The 20587-nt window shown below is 39.1% G+C and overlaps 1 protein-coding gene across 3 annotated transcripts in view; it reads left to right on the top strand.

Annotated features, from left to right (window-relative positions):
- LOC121436921 (GRB2-associated-binding protein 3-like) overlaps positions 1-20587 on the top strand; it is a 99979-nt gene that overhangs the window by 66764 nt on the left and 12628 nt on the right. For 2 of the 3 annotated variants that reach the window (XM_041636818.1, XM_041636816.1), the window contains exons 3-7: positions 6907-7126; positions 7625-8106; positions 17169-17224; positions 17889-18093; positions 19828-19909. In XM_041636818.1, the coding sequence (XP_041492752.1) occupies positions 6907-7126; positions 7625-8106; positions 17169-17224; positions 17889-18093; positions 19828-19909 (1045 nt within the window). The remainder of the gene's footprint in view (positions 1-6906; positions 7127-7624; positions 8107-17168; positions 17225-17888; positions 18094-19827; positions 19910-20587) is intronic. The other variant, XM_041636817.1, reaches the window with a different exon arrangement.

The following is a 20587-nucleotide window of genomic DNA, read 5'->3' as shown; positions in this document are numbered from 1 at the left end:
GCCACAATTGGTCTTCATTCTACAATGGAATCTTTAAAATGTAGGTTCTAATACCAGCAAAGGAATGCCTCAGCAGCAGGATAGATGAATTTCCCCTAAAGAGTGAGGGAAAGCAGGCAAAAAGTAAAAGCTTCATCTTTTCTTTTGTGTGGACTGCTACTAGAAATTGTGACCAAGATTTATGGTATGACATCTCACCTCAAATGATTCAATCAAGAAAATCCTTCACAGCCTTACCTAGCTGTAGTGATGAGACGAGCTGACCTGCTTTTCGTCCCACCCGGCTCCCATATGGCTACCTTTATACCCGAAATAACAACATACGAATTGTATTCATTTAAACACTGCCTGGCCCATTAGTTCTATCCTCTTTTTGGCTAATTCTCACATCTTTTTTCCGTTTATTTATTTATTAAAGATTTCTGTCTCTTCCTCGCCACCTCCTCCATAATTCTCACATCTTGATTAACCCATTTCTAATAATCTTTGTAGCATCACGAGGTGGTGGCTTACCAGGAACAATTCTAGCCTACATCCATCTCTGGTTGAAGAATCATGCATCTGACTCACTTCCCTTCTTCCCAGCATTCTGTTCTGTCTACTCCACCCACCTACGTTCTGACATATCAGGCCAAGCAGTTTCTTTATTAATTAACCAATGAAAGCAACACATAGAAAGAAGACCCACCTACATCACCTAGCCACTTGGGCTTTAGTTGATTCCAGATGTAGTTAAGTTGACAACCAAGATTAGCCATCACAGTGCCCTAGTATTATCTCACCAAATTCTGACAGTTGGACTAGGGAATTTTGAATCTGACTTCTTTTAGCCTCTTTGTTTAGTAGAAAAAAATGTATCCCTAATCTTGGCACATACTTCAACATTTCAATAACTCTTAACTCTTTTTACTATCTACCTTGGAAATATCCACATTATAACACCAGGTGGCAATGAGGAGTCAGGGTTGCATTTCTAAGCAAACATGCATGTGTGTATTCCTTTCATGAGTCAGCAAAGCTTGTTAAGTGATACTATTTAGTAACATTACTGAATTTTGAAAGCACTCAAATAAAAGGAAATGAAGTGACAGCAGTACTTTATCTTTGGTACAACAGATAGAGCTTGCAAAGTCACAGTATATCCATCATGCCTAGAGCCTGACATCAAACAAATCTAGCAGAGCCTCCCTGACCAACTCTTCCAATGGTACTTGCTGCTGGCTCTCCACTATCCTATTTTCTACCTTCAGCCAAACTGTTTTAACTTTCTTTTTTATTTATTCTTCTGTTTTTCACATTAAGCTTCTTGATCCCATTCATTTCCCATCCCTTTGTTTCTGCCCTCTGCTCTTGCAACTGCCCCCTCCCCAATAAATTAAAATAGAATTTAAGAGAAAAAAGAAAACATCTTGTCATGGAAGCTGTAGTGTGACACAGTGAGTTATGCAGTAAACACTTTTATCTATATATCTTTGCTTGTAAGTGTTCATTGCAAAGAGTCATTGGTCTGGTTCGAGACTTCTGGTTTCTGCTACACTTTGATATTGGGCCCTCACTGAGACTCTTCTTGGATATCCTGTTGCTGCCCTGTGTTGTGGAGATCCTGAAGCTTTGGGTCTGCAGGACCAGCCCCTTCATGTGGTCCAGAAGATCATAGATGGGGTGGATGTTGGGGTGGGCCAACTCATAATCCTGGTTCTGGGCCTGGGTAATTGCAAAGTTGGTCAGTCTGCCAGCTTCCCCTTCCCCTTCACCACCAGCATGAGCTCTACAGCTTTGTCTGGGCTAGTTCACCCTTTGCAGTGATGAGTAAGGGGCCAGGCCAGTTCTGCTTTTAGGCCCTCAGGGTAGGCTCTTCCACACCTACACCTTCAGAGCCAACATTACAGTGTTGCCACTCTCCCAAGTGCTGCAGCTGGTGTGGGGCAGGGACAGCTCTCTAGCTCTTCGGTCCTCGGGGACAGCTCTCTCACCTGCCACAGGCAGTGTGGTGGGGTGCCACTATGTGGCAGATGAGGAGTGGGGCCAGATCTCCCATACTCACTTTCTAGCCAGTTTGTCCACACCCCCTTGTCTGTAGGGTCAGCTCTATTGTGCTGTCCCAGGCAAGGATCAGAGACCACTTTCCCTGAGTGCTGCAATTGGTAAGGGAGAGGGCCAGCTCCCTCACCCATCACAGGTGGCATGGGCAAGGGGGGTGGCTTACCCAAACTTTTACATCTATTTTTTTCACGCACACTCGAATGTGTCTCCTCCTTTTTTCATCCAGCAGTTGTCCCAAAACATATATAGTAGGATATTTCTCAGTGACTCCGAAAGGAACAGGAATAAAGAACCAGGAAGAACCTAGACAACCCTGCCCTGTTATGGAGTTGGAAGAAACCAAGAAACTTCCCCACAACTCCTTTTATTCCCTCTGTTTTTAGAAAAATGTAAAGGTCAAGTTCTTTTCACCTGAAATCCATGATATAAAGGCTTTCTTGCAACTTTCCATATGCAGCAGCCCCCTTTATTCACAGGTGTTGGATTTCAAAATCTCTACTAGATGCCTGAAGCCTCAGAAAGTGCGAGTCTCTATTTTCGATGGTATATCATATTCTCTAAGTATATACACACACATTTAATGCCTTTCTATCTTACATAAGTGTTTATCATACATTATGACTGTCACCAGAAACTTTTTCATTTTGAAGTGGGACAGCAAAATAAATACCTATTTTTCTTCACAATTTTATGAATAGAAGGTTCATTCCTATGTCAATCTTGCAAACTTAATAGAAGATTTTTTCATATTAAGTGAAAATATGTCACTTGTTTGTACTAACAGAAGCTCTTTATGACATTTATTTAACACAGTTCTATTACTGGGATCATTACTCTTACACATTAAGGTTATTATTAAGAAAAAAAGTTACTATTAAGAAAAAAAAGCTACTTAAAACAATCACCATGGTGCCATGACAACTAGATAACAGAGAGAGCTGCTAATGCAGGATGGGTACAATAGTGTAGACTGTTGCATATACTGGACAGAGACAAGATTAAAATCCCAGACAGAACGTAGTGTATGCACAAAAATTTATCATAATGCCTCAGAATTTCAAATTTATGACTTCTGGGACTGAAGAGATGGCTCGTAGTGAAAAGTGTACACTGCTCTGGCATCTCATAACTTCCTGTAACTCCGGATCCAAGAGACCCAAAGATCTCTTCTTCTAGCCTTAATATTCACTGCACACACACACACACACACACACACACACACACACACACACACACGCATGCACATACACACGCGCTTGCATGAACATGTACACACATATACATACACATTTTTTTTTAAAGAAAACATACTACTTCCTTATTTCTGAAATTTTCCATTCATGGTTTCAGACTAAGATTGATTTCAGGTAAATAAAACAATAGAAAGGGAAAGTACAATAAGAAGAACCAACTGTATAGCATTTGCTTCTATCTTTATTAGCCACAGTCTAGGCAACATTGTATCTTCCCTATGACTCTGTGCCAGATGTGCTGTTGTCATCTCTACTTTACAATATAGGGTACCTGAAGAAAACAGATAACTAGAACCTGTCATTGATAACTAGAACATGTATTTATGTATATAGAATATGTTGGACTTTTTGATGCAGTGACAAACACAAAAGGGGGCAGATTTATTTTAGCTGGTGTTTTCAGTCCATGATTGCTTGGATCCTTTGTAGGCCTATTGCTGTGGGCCTGTTGTGAGACAGAAGATGATAGCCACAAGAAAATATGCTCATCACAGTTGCTCACCTCACAGCCAGAAACAAGGGGAATGAATGCCTATACTTGTGGGCTTCTTTCTTCTCTTTTTGTTCCATCCAGGACTCTAGTTCGCTGGATGATGTACACATATTTCTCCCCTTAACCATTTGTGAAAATGTAAAAATGCTTATACTCAGAACTGTGCCTGAATAACCTTTTAGTCATTTTTCAGTCCAGTAAAGTCGATAAAATTAATCATTACAAGTCCTTTCTATTTGATACCCTATTAAATCTCCTCAAACCATATTTAAACTTCAAATAAAGACAGTAACACGATCATACATGACATCCTTTGACTATCCTGTGTACAACCAAAATAACTCAAATTCTTTTCTCAAATTGTCAACAGATTTAGCATTGCTCAAAAATCAATCCAAGTACAAAGTCTTATATGGAGACGGGAGGCAATCTCTTCTCTGTGAATCCCCATAAAAAATTTACATACTCCCAACATCTATTGGCAGTGTAAACATTACCACTCCAAAAGAGACAGGATGGGGGCATAAGAAAGGAGGGATGGGACCCAAGCAAAGTCAAAACCCAGAAAGTCAAGTATTAAATCCTATAGCTCCATGTCCATCAGTTGGAGCATAGGGTATGGTGATGTGAGTTCCTCAGGGTTTGGAGAGCCATGGCACTCTAGCCTTGTCAGCTACAGCCCATGTGGTTTCCTCCCTAGGTTGCTCCCAGTGCCTTTCTTTTTGATTTTAACTTATTTTTGTGTGCATTAGTATTTTCCTGCATATAGTCTGTGTGAATGAGAGTGTCAGGTTCCCTGGAAGTGGAGGTACAGAGGGTTGTAAGATGCCATGTGGGTGCTGGGAATTGAACCTGGGTCCTCTGGAAGAGCAGTCAGTGCTCTTAACTGCTGAGCCATCTCTCCAGCCCCCACAATGCCATTCTGTAGATGTTTCATGTTCTTGACTTCATAATTTCCAGTTTCTTGGGTTCTCCCTTTTATCTTCAGCTTCATTCTCATAGCCTTATACATTGTCCTTTCATGGGCTCCTCCCAAAGATTCTGACCCTAATACACATTGTCTGGTTTCTCCGGCTTTTCTTTGAAATCTAGATCAATATCTCCAAGACCCTAAGACTCCTACATTCTTATGAATGATGCTAGTGTCTGCCATCAGTTCATAATGGTAGGTAGTTCTACTTGAAACATGGCTGCAGCAATATCCAGATAACCAGGCAATTGAACTTGGGTAGCACTCTCTTCTCAAGGGAAAGTCTTTCAAATGAGTTTGCACCTTTACATTTTTAGACCTGTAATAGTTGGATCACAGTGATTCCTGAGGTATCATTAAGGCATCTTTCCTATTTTTCTTATGCAAAGTACTTAACATTTTTGTTGTCATTGCTACAAATTTTGAGATTGGGAATAGGGCCTTGGTTTTGGTAGGCATGTGCTCCATCACTGACCTACACACCCTACATCTAACTTCTTTTAAATGATGCTAATCTTTTTTAAAATCATGATTTCTTTAATTACAACTTTATATGCATTTTTCAGGCCAAATTGAAGCATTTTTAAGTCTTTGAATGCTGAAGTTAGAGAGATGGTTCAACACTCAAGAGCACTAGCTGCTCTTACAGAAAACTTGGGTTGATTTCAAGCACCCACATAGCAGCTAACAATAATTTGTAACTACAGATCTGGAAGGGGAGTTGATACTCTCTTCTGGCCTTCTCAAGCACTGCACACACACATAGTGCACAGACATACAGATAGACAAAACACCTATATACTAAAATAAAACTAAAATTAAAAATAAAATGAAACAACAAAAAACTCAGTTCTTGCATTTTGCTTTTGTTCCCTGATTCTTATTGTAAACCTGACTAAAATCAGCCTGCAACCCTTGTAGAATAGAGTGAACGTTATGTTGCCCTTTGTGTTCTGCCTTCCACAAAGTCTCAGGGCATGACAATGCAGTAATGTTCTTTTCCACTATGTAACATGAACTCTAATTCTATCCCCAGAAGAATCTTCATTCTCTTGTGATATCTCATGAGTATAGTCTTTTCTGTCTGGACTCTTACAAGATTCTTATTTTCTAAGTTCTCACTAGAGTCATCATGAAGTTCTGCTTACAGAATTCCAGATCTTCTTTACCTCAGGTCTCGAAATTCCCAAAAATCTTCCCATAAATCAGTTCCAGAGGCATCTGAACCACATATTCAGGAACAATTATGATAACACCCCTCCCCTAGTGTCAATTTTCTGTGTTAGTCAGATTTTTGTTGCTGTGGCAAATACATGACACAAATTGAAAGTAGAAATTTTCCTATTTTACTCACCAGTTCAGAAGTTTCAAACCATGGTCTACTGGCTCCATTGCTTTGGGCCTGAGATAAAACAGAATATTATAGCGGTAGAAGAGTTTAGCAGAGGCTGCTTGCCTTGTTATAGACAGGAAGGAAGTGGGGGTAAGATGGAATACAGCACCCTATATGCCTCTCTAGTGACCTGTTTCCTTAAAGGAGGCCCTACCATCAAAAGCTTCCACAATCTCCAAATAATGCTATCAAATTATCAATTTCTCAGTAGATTGATCCATTCTTAAATGGAAATATACATGATCCAGTCACTTTTCAGTGATTGGATTCAATACTCAGTATCAGAGTTCCAACATATGAGCCTTTTGGAGGGGAGAGACATATCCAAACCATAATATTTATATGCCTAAATGCATATATGTATATTAGTATATACATATAGACTTGTTATGCATAAATACATTAAATGCGTATGCACATATATATGTATATTTATTGAGTGATTCAACTCTGCTGCTGAGGACTGTTAAGATGTATGTAGACTATTGAACTGAAGGTTTTCAAGCCAAGAATGCTTGTTTGAGTTTTTTTTTTTGTTTTGTTTTATTTTCTCTTAATTGATTCAACACTTCACTCTTGGAACACTGGTCCTCTTTCCCAGACATTGTTTATAGCTTGAGGAAATGGTTGCCTCCACCAGTACAAACACCAGCTGTGATTTGCATCTTCTATTTGGTTTTTGGATACTATTTGAGAAACTGAGTGAGTGTTATAGCCATTCTTAAAACACTAACCTGGGAAATGATTTTTCCAGCAGATTCTGTGGAGAGTCTCTCTCCCATGCCCTCCTCCCTCCAGCCATCCCCTGCCAGTTCACTTCATACCGCCCATGTTGCCAACTCTGCCTTGCCAAAAGATGACCCAAACACTAATACAGTATCCACTGAGGAAAACAGAAGTGAGTCAGAGTTTCTCTTCCTTCCTGATTATCTGATGCTGTCCAACTGTGAGACTGGAAGACTACACCATACCAGGTATGCTTACTTTGGGGACTCAGTTGGGCCTTCTAGAATGTTCTACTCTGTTCATAGAGCTCACACTGACTTTTGCAGAGTCTGTATCTGAGATGTACTGAAAGAACATAGACAAATAAGTCAGTTTAACAAGAATGTTTTCTAGTAGATGGGTATACTCTCATCTCTTTTTTACTACTGCAAAGGATGAGGGCAGATCATTATCAATATCACTATTAAAGATGAAGTAGTATTCTAAATAAAATGAGTCATGGGTTTCTGCATTGTGGCTTTCATTTCTCACCTTGCATTTCCTACTCATCTGATGCTATATAGGATGAAAAAACCCAGCACACTTTTTTTCTGCACTAAGGAGTTGGCATAAATGTGTATTATAAAAAGAATAAGTCTCTACAAGTAGAAAAAGGGTGGCATATGGCAACTTAGAATGAGGTATATGTGGATTTTGTGTGTGGATGTCCATATATCAATCAAATTTATATGCTTTTCTTTCTTCAGTCTTCCCACCAGATGCGATAGCTGGTCAAATTCAGATCGTTCACTGGAACAGACTTCTTTTGATGATGTTTTTCTTGAGGGTCTGCAGCCATTTACCTCTAATACTTTGATCCAACCCCTGCACCAAGGGAATGGATCTCAGGATGTGCCTTCCACAAGGCCCCAGCCTGCTCTTATTTGGAATAGAGAAATCAATGTTCCATCCAGGAACCACATGCCTTCTTCACCATTTCTGGAATCTTCTTTAAATCCCATAATTCATGTAGAAAAAAAGCAAGTTTCCTTACCCAGTGGGGCAAAAGAACTAAGCATTATGTCCAATACTCCACCTCCTCGCCCTCCTAAGCCAAGTTATCTCTCTGAACGGCGCCAGGAAGATCAGCTCCTGTTGACTGGGTACCGCAGTAGCAAGAAGCCAGGGTACACTATGGTACCAAGAAGAATCTCTCTCTCTGGTTTAGACCATGTCGGGTCATGGAAAGGTAAGAGTTGGGTATTAGTATTCAGGTACATAATTATAGGCAAGGACTATACTCATACCTTATGTCCACATGGCAGTCTCCTAATGAAGCAGAGTATACAGTGAGAACACATAGAACTCTCCTGTTCCTTGGTACCTCCACCCCTATTTTGAACCTGGCAACAGGGAAGAGTCTTAGGTTGGTAAAGATATTTAAAAGGCCAGAGCCCCTGTCCAATGTGAGTCCTTGCCCAGTTTGTAATCTGTTCATTTGTGACTGAGCTGCTGATTTTTGTTTGGAGTCACTTGAAGACATGTAGTACAGAAGGTCATGTATGTGGTTTTGCTTCAGTTTGATTCCATTCTCTTCTCTGTTTCTCACCTGCATAATGATCTTAAAAATTGTAGATCATAGCTCCTTGTATTACTTATCAATTTTGTTAGTCTCATTCAGCATCCCAATTCACTTATTCCTTTCTCTTATATCTATGGGTCTTAGACAGATTTTAAAAAAACAAACTCGTTTTCTCTTGCTCCCTCCTCCCAAATACAATCCCACACTATTATTTACTAAGAATATATATCAAAGGAGTTAGTCAAAGTGTAAAGAAGGTGAATTGGTTTTCAAATCTCTCATTCTGATTAAGAAATATGACACTCTGGAAACACTCAAAGTCCTTTAATGATGTAACTAACCATCACATATCAGATAACTCCAGTGAAATATGTGTGCTGTTTGCACAAAGGTTCTAAATGCATGGAATAGTAACAAAAAGTGGGGACAAATAGAAGTTGGTAAGAAAAATTTAGAAACTAAAACTGGACAGTAGTGGTGCATGACTTTAATCCAGCAATTGGGAAGCAGAAGTAGGCAGATCTCTGAGTTCAAAGCCAGCCTGGTCTACAGAGTGAGTTCCAAGACATCCAGAGCTGTTACATGGAGAAAGACTGTCTTGAAACACCACCCCCAAAATTAGAAAGTGGAGTGAATAAAGCTAGTAGAATTGTGGAGTGTGACAATGAATTCAGTCTTGAGACAAACATGAAACAACCAGGTTGTGTTCTTTTGGATAAAGAAAAACAGAGTAAAATAGATGAAAAATAGGGATTTTGACCATGAAACAACAGTAAAGAGTAGAAACAAATTAGGTTGGACAAAGCAGAGGGAAAATGGAAATTGACATCCTGTTCCTTTGCCATCCACCTGGAAATGGTGTTTGTATGGGGACAGAATTGGGAAAGGCCCATTTTTGTTCATCTGGATGTCTATCCCATGATGGGGCTCCCTGTATTAAACAGGCTGTTCTGTTCCCTCTATCATAAATGAAACCCATGTGTATAAGGGTCTCAGTTTGGTTCTGCTTCCTGTCTTCTGCAATTCAGCTTGTACCAACATCACACTTTCTTAATCATTGACTCTTTCTGTCTTGATAGAAATCAGAAAATTCTTGTACCTCCTTTTATTCATATACAATTTGTAAGGATGATCACAGATTAGTTAGCACACCCATAACTATCCATGTTTTACGTTAGATCCTCAGAACTTTCTTGTGTTATAGCTAAAAGTTTAGACCTTTTGATCAACATCTCATTTCCTTGTACTGCCATGTTCCTGGCAACCACAGGGCTAGGCCCAAATTTTATGAATTAACCACTTTAGATTTAACATGTAAGATCATGAAGCAGTTTTTCTCTATCTGTTGCTTTTATTTGATATATCCATTGAAATTTTAAAAATTTCCCATTTTTATGGCTGAAGACCTTCCACTGTATACATGTACACATTACTGTGTGCATAAATGATCCTGTGTGTGAGCTTATGTATGTATGCAAATGTGTGTGCATGCATGCATGCATATGACACATTTTTACTTTTATCTGTTGATGGACATTTTGCTGTTAACATATATTAGTAATTGTGGGACTGCTGTTGTCTCTTTGACAAACTGATTTCATTTCCTTTGGACATATAATCCTGGTCCTGGAACTGCTGGATCATATAGTAAGCCTATTTTTAATTTTTTGAAGAAAGCTTCACATTTTCCATCATTTCTGCACTAATTCACATTCCTATAACTGGTAAGTATTTTCCTTTTTCCACATTCTTACCAGCACTTGTGATTTTTTTATGGTTGTTATTATAGCTGGGCTGAGTTGATAATCTAATTTTGAACTTCCCTGATGGTTAACAATGTTGAACATTTTTCATATATTTGTTGGCCATCTGTTGCCTTCTTGAAAATATCTATTAATCTTTTTTGAAGGTTTATTTAATTTTATTTTATATGTATGGGTATTTTGTTTGCATGTATGACTATGCACGATGTTTGTGCAATGCGTACAGAGGCTAGACGAAGGTGTAAGATCCTTTGAAACTAGGGTTATAGATAGTTGTGAGATACTATGTAGGTTCTTGGAACTGAACCTTAGTGCTCTGCAAGCAGCTAGTGATTGTAACCACTGAACCATCTCTCTAGACTCTTGATCGTTTTAAAGTTGAATAACTTGCTTTTTTTGTTGCTTTAAGTTCCTTAAAATATATTCTTATGTATTTACTATTTTATATTTATTGTCAAATTCATTTTATTTGTCTCTTTTGATGTTGTATGAAATTCAAATTGATTTTGTGTTTTGACACCATATCCAGATTTTCTAGTATGTAGATTTTTAAAGTTTTTATATTGATATATTATCTGCAGATAGTATTAACACCAGTTCTTATTTTAACTCTTATATCAATTTATGAATAAAGCTATTGTAAACATTATTGCAGTTTTTGTATGTTGATAAATTTTTAATTCCTCTGGATAAATAAGGAATTCAATTGCTGGGCCATATGGTTGAAAATAGGTTTAGGTTTTCATAAAACTACCATACTATCCTCCAAGGTGATCATATCATTTTGCATTCTTACCAGCTAGGAATTATAGTTCCTTTCACTCTACATCTTCACTAGTATGGGGTGGTCTCAGTAGTCTGACTTCTAGCCATTCTATTAATTATTTCATTTTTATTTCCTTAATATGTGATGTAGAGTATCTTCTCATAAGCTTATTTGCCATTTGTACATAGTCTATAGTAAGATATCTGTTATGCCCATTTTAAGTAAGATTCTTTCTTTATTATTTATTTTAAAAGTTCTTTGTATGTGTTGTATGGCAGTCTTTTATCAGGGATGTTTACTTTTGAAATGTCTTTTCCTAGTTTGTTCTTGCTTTCCCTTTCTCTTGACAGTGTTATTTTTTTTTTATTGAGAAAAGGAGAAAAAAAACAAGTTTCCACCTCCTCCCAGCCTCCCATTTCCCTCCCCCTCCTCCCCCCCTACGCCCCCTCCTCCCACCCTTCTCCCCCTCCCCCCACTCCTTTCCCCCTCCCTCTCCAGTCCAAAGAGCAGTCAGGGTTTTCTGCCCTGTGGTAAGACCTAGGACCTCCCACCTCCGTCCATATCTAGGAAGGTGAACATCCAAACTGGCTGGGCTCCCACATAGCCATCACATTACGTAGGATCAAACCCCCGTGCCATTGTCCTTTGCGTCTCATCAGCCCTCATAGTTCGCCATGTTCAGAGAGTCCAGTTTTATCCCATGCTTTTTCAGTCACAGTCCAGCTGGTCTTGGTGAGCTCTCAATAGATCAGCTCCACTGTCTCAGTGGGTGGGTGCATCCCTCGTGGTCCCGACTTCTTTGCTCATGTTCTCCCTCCTTCTGCTCCTCATTGGGACTTTGGGAGCTCAGTCCAGTGCTCCAGTGTGGGTCTCTGTCTCTATCTCCATCCATCACCAGATGAAGGTTCTATGATGATATGCAAGATATTCGTCAGTATTGCTCAAGGATAGGGTCATTTCAGGTTCCCTATTCTCAACTGCCCAAGGAACTAACTGGGGACCTCAGCTTGGGCACCTGGGAGCCCCTCTAGGGTCAGGTCTCTTGCCAACCCTAAAGTGGTTCCCTTAACTAAGAATTGTGGTTCCGTGCTCCCCTGTCCAACCTTCCTTTATCCCAATCCTCCTGCTTTCCCAAGGCCGGACCTCCTTCCCTTCTAACTTTTCTCTCCCCATCTCCCCTTACCCCCAACCCACCCCACCCCAAGATCCCAATTTTCTCCCCGGCAATTTTGTCTACTTCCCTTAGCCAAGAGGATAACTATATGTTTTTCCTTGGGTTCCCCTTCTTACTTAGCTTCTTTAGATTCACCTATTGTAGACTCCGTGACCCTTATTTATGGCTAGAAACCAATTATGAGTGAGTACATCCCATATTCATCTTATTGGGTCTGGGTTACCTCACTCAGGATAGTGTTTTCTATTTCCATCCATTTGCATGCAAAATTCGAGAAGTCATTGTTTTTTACCGCTGCGTAGTACTCTAATGTGTCTATTTGACAAGAACTTTAAGGCATTGAAGAAAGAAATTGAAGAGGATACCAAAAAATGGATGGATCTACCTTGCTCTTGGATTGGGAGGATCAACATAGTAAAAATGGCAATTCTACCTAAGGCAATTTATAGATTCAATGCAATCCCCATCAAGATCCCATCAAAATTCTTCACAGATCTGGAGAGGACAATAATCAACTTTATATGGAAAAACAAAAAACCCAGGATAGCCAAAACAATCCTATACAATAAAGGATCTTCTGGAGGCATTACCATCCCTGACTTCAAACTCTATTACAGAGCTACAGTAATGAAAACAGTGTGGTACTGGCATAAAAACAGAGAAGTCGACCAATGGAATCGTATAGAAGACCCGGATTTTAACCCACAAACCTATGAACACCTCACTTTTGATAAAGGAGCTAAAAGTATACAATGGAAGAAAGAAAGCATCTTCAACAAATGGTGCTGGCACAACTGGATGTCAACCTGTAGAAGAATGAAAATAGACCCACATCTTTCACCGTGCACAAAACTCAAGTCCAAATGGATTAAAGACCTCAATATCAGCCCGAACACACTGAAAAGGATAGAAGAGAAAGTGGGAAATACCCTACAACAGATGGGCACAGGAGATCGCTTCCTATGTATAACCACAGAAGCACAGACATTAAGAGCAACATTGAATAAATGAGACCTACTAAAACTGAGAAGCTTCTGCAAAGCAAAGGACACTGTCACTAAGACACAAAGGCAACCTACTGACTGGGAGAAGATCTTCACCAACCCCGCAACAGACAAAGGTCTGATCTCCAAAATATATAGAGAACTCAAGAAACTAGACTTTAAAATGCTAATTAACCCAATTAAAAAATGGGGCACTGATCTGAACAGAGAATTCTCAACAGAAGAAGTTCAAATGGCCAAAAGACACTTAAGGTCATGCTCAACTTCCTTAGCAATCAGGGAAATGCAAATCAAAACAACTTTGAGATATCATCTTACACCTGTGAGAATGGCTAAAGTCAAAAACACCAACGATAACCTTTGCTGGAGAGGTTGTGGAGGAAGGGGTACCCTCATCCATTGCTGGTGGGAATGCAATCTTGTGCAACCACTATGGAAGTCAGTGTTTCGGTTTCTTAGGAAATTCGGGATCAACCTACCCCTGGACCCAGCAATACCACTCTTGGGAATATACCCAAGAAATGCCCTATCATATGACAAAAGCATTTGTTCAACTATGTTCATAGCAGTATTATTTGTAATAGCCAGAACCTGGAAACAACCTAGATGCCCTTCAATGGAAGAATGGATGAAGAAAGTTTGGAATATCTACACATTAGAGTACTACGCAGCGGTAAAAGACAGTGTTATTTTTTTAAAGAAAAACAATGCCATCAGTTCTTTTTTTCATCACTAGATACAAGATCTTCTGTTTTATTGTAGTAGCAGTGCTGTAGTTTCTCATTTTACAGTTAAGCCTAAGATCTACTTAGAGCTAATTTTGTGAAAGGTATAGGGTCTCTGTTTAGATTTCTTTTATAAGTGGGCATTCAATTATTCCAGCACCATTTGATGATGTTTTCTACAGTGCATAGCATTCACTTTTTTTGGGGGGGGGGGTTTTCGAAACAGGGTTTCTCTGTGGTTTTGGAGCCTGTCCTGGAACTAGCTCTGTAGACCAGGCTGGTCTCGAACTCACAGAGATTCTCCTGCCTCTGCCTCCCGAGTGCTGGGATTAAAGGTGTGCACCACCATCGCCCGGCTGGCATTCACTTCTTTTTCAAAGTTTAGCTGAACATATTATGTGGCTCTACTTTAGCATTCTTGATTGCAGTTTATTGAAATATTTGTCTGTTCTTTCACCAGAGTTTTAAGAAAAAATTCTAGGCTCCAGGGAGGATCCCAGTGGACTAGGTTCCACTTGCCTGTTTGAATATGCTAATTAAAGAAGTAGACAGAGAAAGAATTTTTAACCAATGGGATTACGCTAGATCAAACAAAAAAAAACAATGAAAACAAAATAGATTTAAAAAAGAGATTCATTGACCCCATGTCTATCTTAAAGAAATTTTGAGAATTTATAGGAGAGGAAATAAATCAGAAAGAATTGAGGCATCCATAGCTGAGGGAATGATGATGTTAGATAGCTGACAGAGTAGGTAATCTTGTTCAGCCTGGTGATCTGATCAACCATTATCTCAGTTCTGGTTTTAGAGAAATTGTTATCACAGTCATAATTCGAAGGAAACAGTCTGGTTTCCATGAGATGATCACTCCTGCTCAAGGGTGTTGTCTCTGTTCCCTTCATGGAGAAATTGCCTCCATTTGGGGGACAACATCATGGGAGTAATCTGTTCTTTGAGGCACATCATTTCTTGGGGATACTTTCAATCTTTTGTAATAATGACATTTGCTCATTAGTCCTGACGTTCTTAGAATTCAAGGTACCTGAAGAAGAGTGGGAGTTAGAGGGAAAAATTTAGAAAGGGTGAAATAAAATGGACTTAGGCTAGTGACTGAGTTTTCCTTCAGTACGACACTGTCTTGATTACTATAGCATTAGAATAAATAATGAAATCAGATAGTGTCAGTTCCTATTATTCCAGAAAAACTATTGCTTTCAATGTGTCTTCTTAATCATGTCTTATGTAAACAGAGATAGGATTTTGGTGTTTTTGTGAGATGAAGTCTTAAATTGCCCAAACTAACTTCAAACTCATCATGTACCCTAGATTGGCCTTGAACTCTTGGCAATCCTCCTGCTTTAGTCTCCTGAGTGCTGGAGTTATAGGCATGCACCACCATGCCTAGCAACAAAGAGAAGCCTAATTTCTTCCTTCCTAATCTGTATATTTTTCTTTTCTTGTCATATTGCATCTTTTAGTACTCATAGTACAATGTTAAAAAGCAGTGTGAAAAGGGAACATCCTTGATTTTTTTTCTTATTTTTAGGAGGAATGTTTGGAGTTTCCTGCCACTAATTATGTCATTAGCTATAGGTTTCTTTGTAGGTTTTCCCTTGCTTCCTTTCATCTTCCCTTTTCCCCTCCTCTCTCCTCCCTCCTTCCCTCCTGCTTCTCTCCCTTCATCCCTTTTGTTCCTCATTACCTTTCTTCTTTAATACTACAGATTAAATTCATGGCCTTGAGCATGCTAGGCAGTCACTCTTCCACTAGCTACATCCCCTGCTCTGTAACTTTTTTTTTACCAAGCTGAGGACATTCCTCTTTTTTCCTAGTTTACTGAGATTCTGTTCCTTCCTCTCTTTCTTCCTTCTTTTCTTGATTTCTTTTTTTCTTTAAACAATATGTATGTTTGCATGTTCGGTTATGTACATGTTAGTGCAGGTACCTATAGAGGTCAGAGGCATTGACTCTCCTTGGAACTGCAGTTACAAGCACCTATGAGCCACTGATGTGGGAGCTGGAAACTAAACTCAGATGCTTTGAAAGAGCAAAACTTGCTCTTAAATAAACACTCAGCCATTTGTCCAAACCCTCTTTTTCTTATTAAAATCATGAATGGGTATTGGATTTTGTCACATGGTTTTTCTTTATCTGTGGATATGATTTGTAATTTTAGTAGCCCTTTCTGAGTATCAGAAGTTTATTTAGCAAAAAAAAGTCACATTAAAAATGCACATGACCCAATTTTACACCATAGTTAAACAGGCTCTTTGGGGAAGGCATGGACTTTTAGGCTGAACACCTATTGTTTAGGCTCTTTCCAAGGCTTATAACATGAGGATGCTGTTTACTCATATTATCACCATTCCAGTGTTAATCTGCTGCCCACTATATAACATCTACACATACTCATCAATCTCAAGATTCATAAAGGGGTCAAAGCCCCACAGTATGCCTTAAACTTAATAATGAGGAATATAATGATTGATTTTCAAATGTTGAACCAGACTTGCATAACTATTATAAATCCTACTTGTTCATATTAGATAAATTTTCTTAAGCATCATCAAATCAAATTTATTAGTATTTTAGAATGTTTGCCTTTATATTTATGAAATATCTTGATCTATAGTTTCCTTATAATATCTTTGACTTTGTATTAGAGTAATTCTGGCCTTGATGAGTTAAGAAGTACTCAATATGCCTTATAGACATTTCTTCTTTCAGTTCAACAACTATTCTAAATTTTGCTTCACTACCACATCTGTGTAATGAGTTTCTGATTCTGGATTAGTTCAAATATCTGTCTTCCCGCGCCCGTACCTGGGTATCTGATTATGGTTGCAAAAGAGCTCAACTGATTCCTTAATGCAAAACACAATGCTGTTGTTCTATGCTAACCTTGTTGTCTTACTTCCTACAAATGGATATTTCAAACATTTTCTCCTGAAACTCACAGGTCTATCTCCACTATCTTCAAGCGCAGAAGACTTTTTTAAAATAAATTCAGCAAATACTTGTTAATTACTTGCTGTATTTCTTTCTGATTTATGAAGAAAACCAAAATCATTACACAGCATAAGTATCTTTAGAATCTGGACTCATTTTCCATCTCTTGGGGAATGGTTTCTGACTTCCAGCTGCATTTAATAGCAAGCTTTTTGTATGGAAATTATGTATTATGCGTCCCTGCTTCTCCGGAGCTGTAGGCATAGGCCCTGGGGAGGATTTAGACTTGGATTTTAGTTTGAGTGGATATTGTCTTGTAGCACTCACCACTCCAACTCTGTCTTTCAGGTGATGTACAAAGCCAGTCCCTGAGACACAGGGATAAGCGGCTCAGTTTAAATCTGGTAAGTTTGACCTTTTTGTTCCTTTAGGTTTCAGTTTGACCAGAAATAACCTGACCTATATGTGATATTTTCTTTAAGTCTTCTGAGATTCGGTACTCTGAATCTCTGAGAACTGTTTCAGTAATCCCCTAAAGATTTGAACTGATTTAGGTCACTATTAAAGCACTGTATTATACTTGAAGCATGTATTGTTATTTTGCTCGTTGCTATGAAAAAAGTACTTGACCAAAGCCACTTAAGAGAAAGGTTCATTTTGCTTCATGGTTTATTTAGTTCAGGATTTCAAGATTCAAGGAGGTTGGCACTGTATACATTCAGAGTGGGATCTCCCTTTTCCGTTAAACCTCTCTAGAAATACTCCCAAAAATGTATCTCCGAGGAATCCCAAATCCAGCCAAGTTGATAATCATAATTAACTACCACAGAGCAAATCACTAATTCAAAACCTTTAGTGTCCTAGCTTCAGATCTTGGAGAGTTATCTATTCTCATGTGGATTCAGACACAGAATTTTGACTAGGTGCTTGTCCAATTTTCACTAGAAAATTCAGAGTTACTTTGGGGGTAATTTGGAACTGAAACTGAATGTACAGCTATAGTGCCTACTAGTATCAGTTTGCATTTGTGGTCTATAGTTTCCAACCTATACTTATTCTGTCTTGCAGAATAAGTTTTCGCCGATGTATCCCACAGCTTCACTCACTGTTGAAGACGGCTATGTGCCTATGAGCCCCAAAGGCACTGTTTCTAGTCTGAGGCCTCATTATAGCCAGGATGACTACATCCCAATGAACTCAAGCATGCTACCCGCGTTACCTGCAGATTTGGAGCCACCTCCAGTGAACAGAGATCTCAAGCCCCAGAGGAAATGTAAGGCATTTAACTAGGATTGTTGTGTTGGGTAGGAGGGCAAGCTCCTTCCTTATTAGAAAGAGTCAGGCAGTGTTGGCACACACCTTTAATTCAGCACTTTGATAGCAGAGGCAGGCAGATCTCAGTGAGTTTGAGGCCAGCCTGGTCTACAAAGTGAGTTCTAGGAGATCAAGGACTGTTACATAGAAACCCTGTCTCGAAAAACAAAAAAGAAAAAGAAAAAAAAGATTATTAGAAAGAAATAGGGAAGCATTAGGACGTACCTTATGTTCCAAGATTGTTATGATAAAAAGAGCCAGGGAACCTAAAGGTACTCAGTCAGGCTCTGAAAACACAACCTACAAATCCAAGTTCATACCAGAGGGCTTAGTTTTTGCTTAATTTCCATAATGAAATCCCAGGAGTAAGTGGTGAGAATCATAATGGAAGCCACAAAACATCTCATTTAAATAGCTTTTGAATATATAATGCTAGTCCTCTGGAAGGCAGCCTACTATATATAGTCTTTCACAGCAATTCCTTAATGTCCTTCATACTCAAGTTCATTTTATAACTTATTGCTCTGTCCATACCACATGTCAGCAGGAGTAGTGGTACGGAAAGACTTCAACTGTAAAACACATGACTACTGTGTTCACAGTGCAACCTTTAGCTCCTGTGTTACTACTCCCAGGCAGCCCTTCTGATCTGCTAAGCATCATAGACATACAAGGATAAGAAAAAGAAAGAGAAAAACAGATCAAAGTGAATTCTTTTTATTTTTTTGAAATTCTTTTATGTATGTGGGTATTTTGCCTGCTTTTATCTCTGTGACCCACATGCATTCGATGTCCACAGATTCCATAAGGGAGCATCAAATCCCCTGGAATTGTAGTTACAGACAGTTTGAACTACCATGTAGGTACTGGGAACAGAACTGGATCCTCTGGAAGAGCAGTAAGTGCTCTTAATCACTGAGACATCAAAACAATTTGGCAGCAAGAAGGTCTCTGTCAGCATGGTTTTCTTCTCATGTAGTTTAGTGGAGGAAATAGATATCAAAGCAGCCAAATAAGCCACTGAGGCAAGTACTAAGTATGAAGGCTGCTGCCTTGAGCAAACCAAAAGGAAACCATGCCATCTGGGGTCACATTCTAAACTACAGTCAAATAATCACAGTTGTCGTTTCATTATAAACTGTGGGGGGAATGCATGGAGCATAAGCAAACAAAAGCATGAGGCCTGTGGTGAGGGATCTGGCACTGTCTGGAGGCTAGAGAAGGCCACCCAAAAAAGGGTCCATTGAACTGAGATGTGAAGATGAGTAACTAGGGAACAACATGAGGAAGAATATTTAGGTGAGAGGACCCTTAGAACCTGGTGATCATTTCTGCTTCTTAGACATGTAGAGTGTCTGGAATACATTGATCTTCCTGAGGTTACAGATTTCTGTGTATTGGGTTAATACTGTGTTTCCAGTTTGGTTTCCATTGTGATTCATGACTGAGTTCCCAATACATGTTTGTTGACTAAATGTATACTATGAGACCATTTATTCAATAGTTGTCCTTATCCCCAGGGAGCCAGGCAAGAATGGAATGTTAAGATTCTCACTCATCATCAGTAATTTCTGTTAGTATATTCTAATTTGGCATGTAAAGAAAGAGGATTATGATAGTTTTTATAATCTTTAAATTCCCTGCTTAAAATTCCTGAGTACTAACTATGCCGAATACCTGTACTGTTTTTTAGTACGGCAACCTCCCTTGGACCTGAGAAACCTTTCCACCATCAGAGAACACACATCTCTAACCAGGACTCACACTGTGCCTTGGTAAGCCTCAAATCTTAGATCTCTTGTGGTTGAAACTCATTTCATCTTGCTTAAGGGAGCCAAAGGAGTAGTCGGTCTTGTGATCAAGAACCATGAGTGGTTTCTAGACCACAAAGGATGGTATGTGACTGGGTTCTTCTGGATTCTGAAGCCTGGAAATAGCAGAGTTGGGAATGTCTCTCTCTTCCTGTTCTCTGAAGAGCTCTTTTCTTTCTTGCATGATCCTGCTCTGTATTAGTCAGGGTTTTCCAAAGAAATAGAACTGATAGAACAAATATGTATATTTTTTTCAAATATGTATATATTAAAAGAGAATTTGTTAAAGTGCTTTACAGGATGTTGTCTGAGTAGTTCAACAATGGTTGTCTCCCAACGGAAAGGCCAGGAATACAGTAGTTGTTCAGTCTATGATGCTAGATGTCTCAAAAGTTCTAATCTGGTGTTGGAGTCCCAGGGAATTTTCAGAGAGATCCTGGTCTTTAGTCTCCATTAGAATCCTAAAGAAATAGGTTCTAACACCAGTGAAGGAATGCCTAAGCATCAGGATAGATGAACTTGCTAATGAGAATGAAGGCAAGCAGTAAAAACGCAAAAGCTTTATTCCACATCTTTTTATGTGAGCTGCCATCAGAAGGTGTGGCCCAGATTTAGGGTGGGTTTTCTCACCTCAAATGATAG

The sequence above is a fragment of the Microtus oregoni genome, unplaced genomic scaffold, assembly GCF_018167655.1.
Source record: "Microtus oregoni isolate MIOR12 unplaced genomic scaffold, Mior012 000050F_007, whole genome shotgun sequence".
NCBI classification, from domain to species: Eukaryota; Metazoa; Chordata; class Mammalia; order Rodentia; family Cricetidae; genus Microtus; species Microtus oregoni.
Note: the sequence above shows the minus strand (reverse complement) of the source record. Positions and strands in the feature narration are given on the sequence as shown.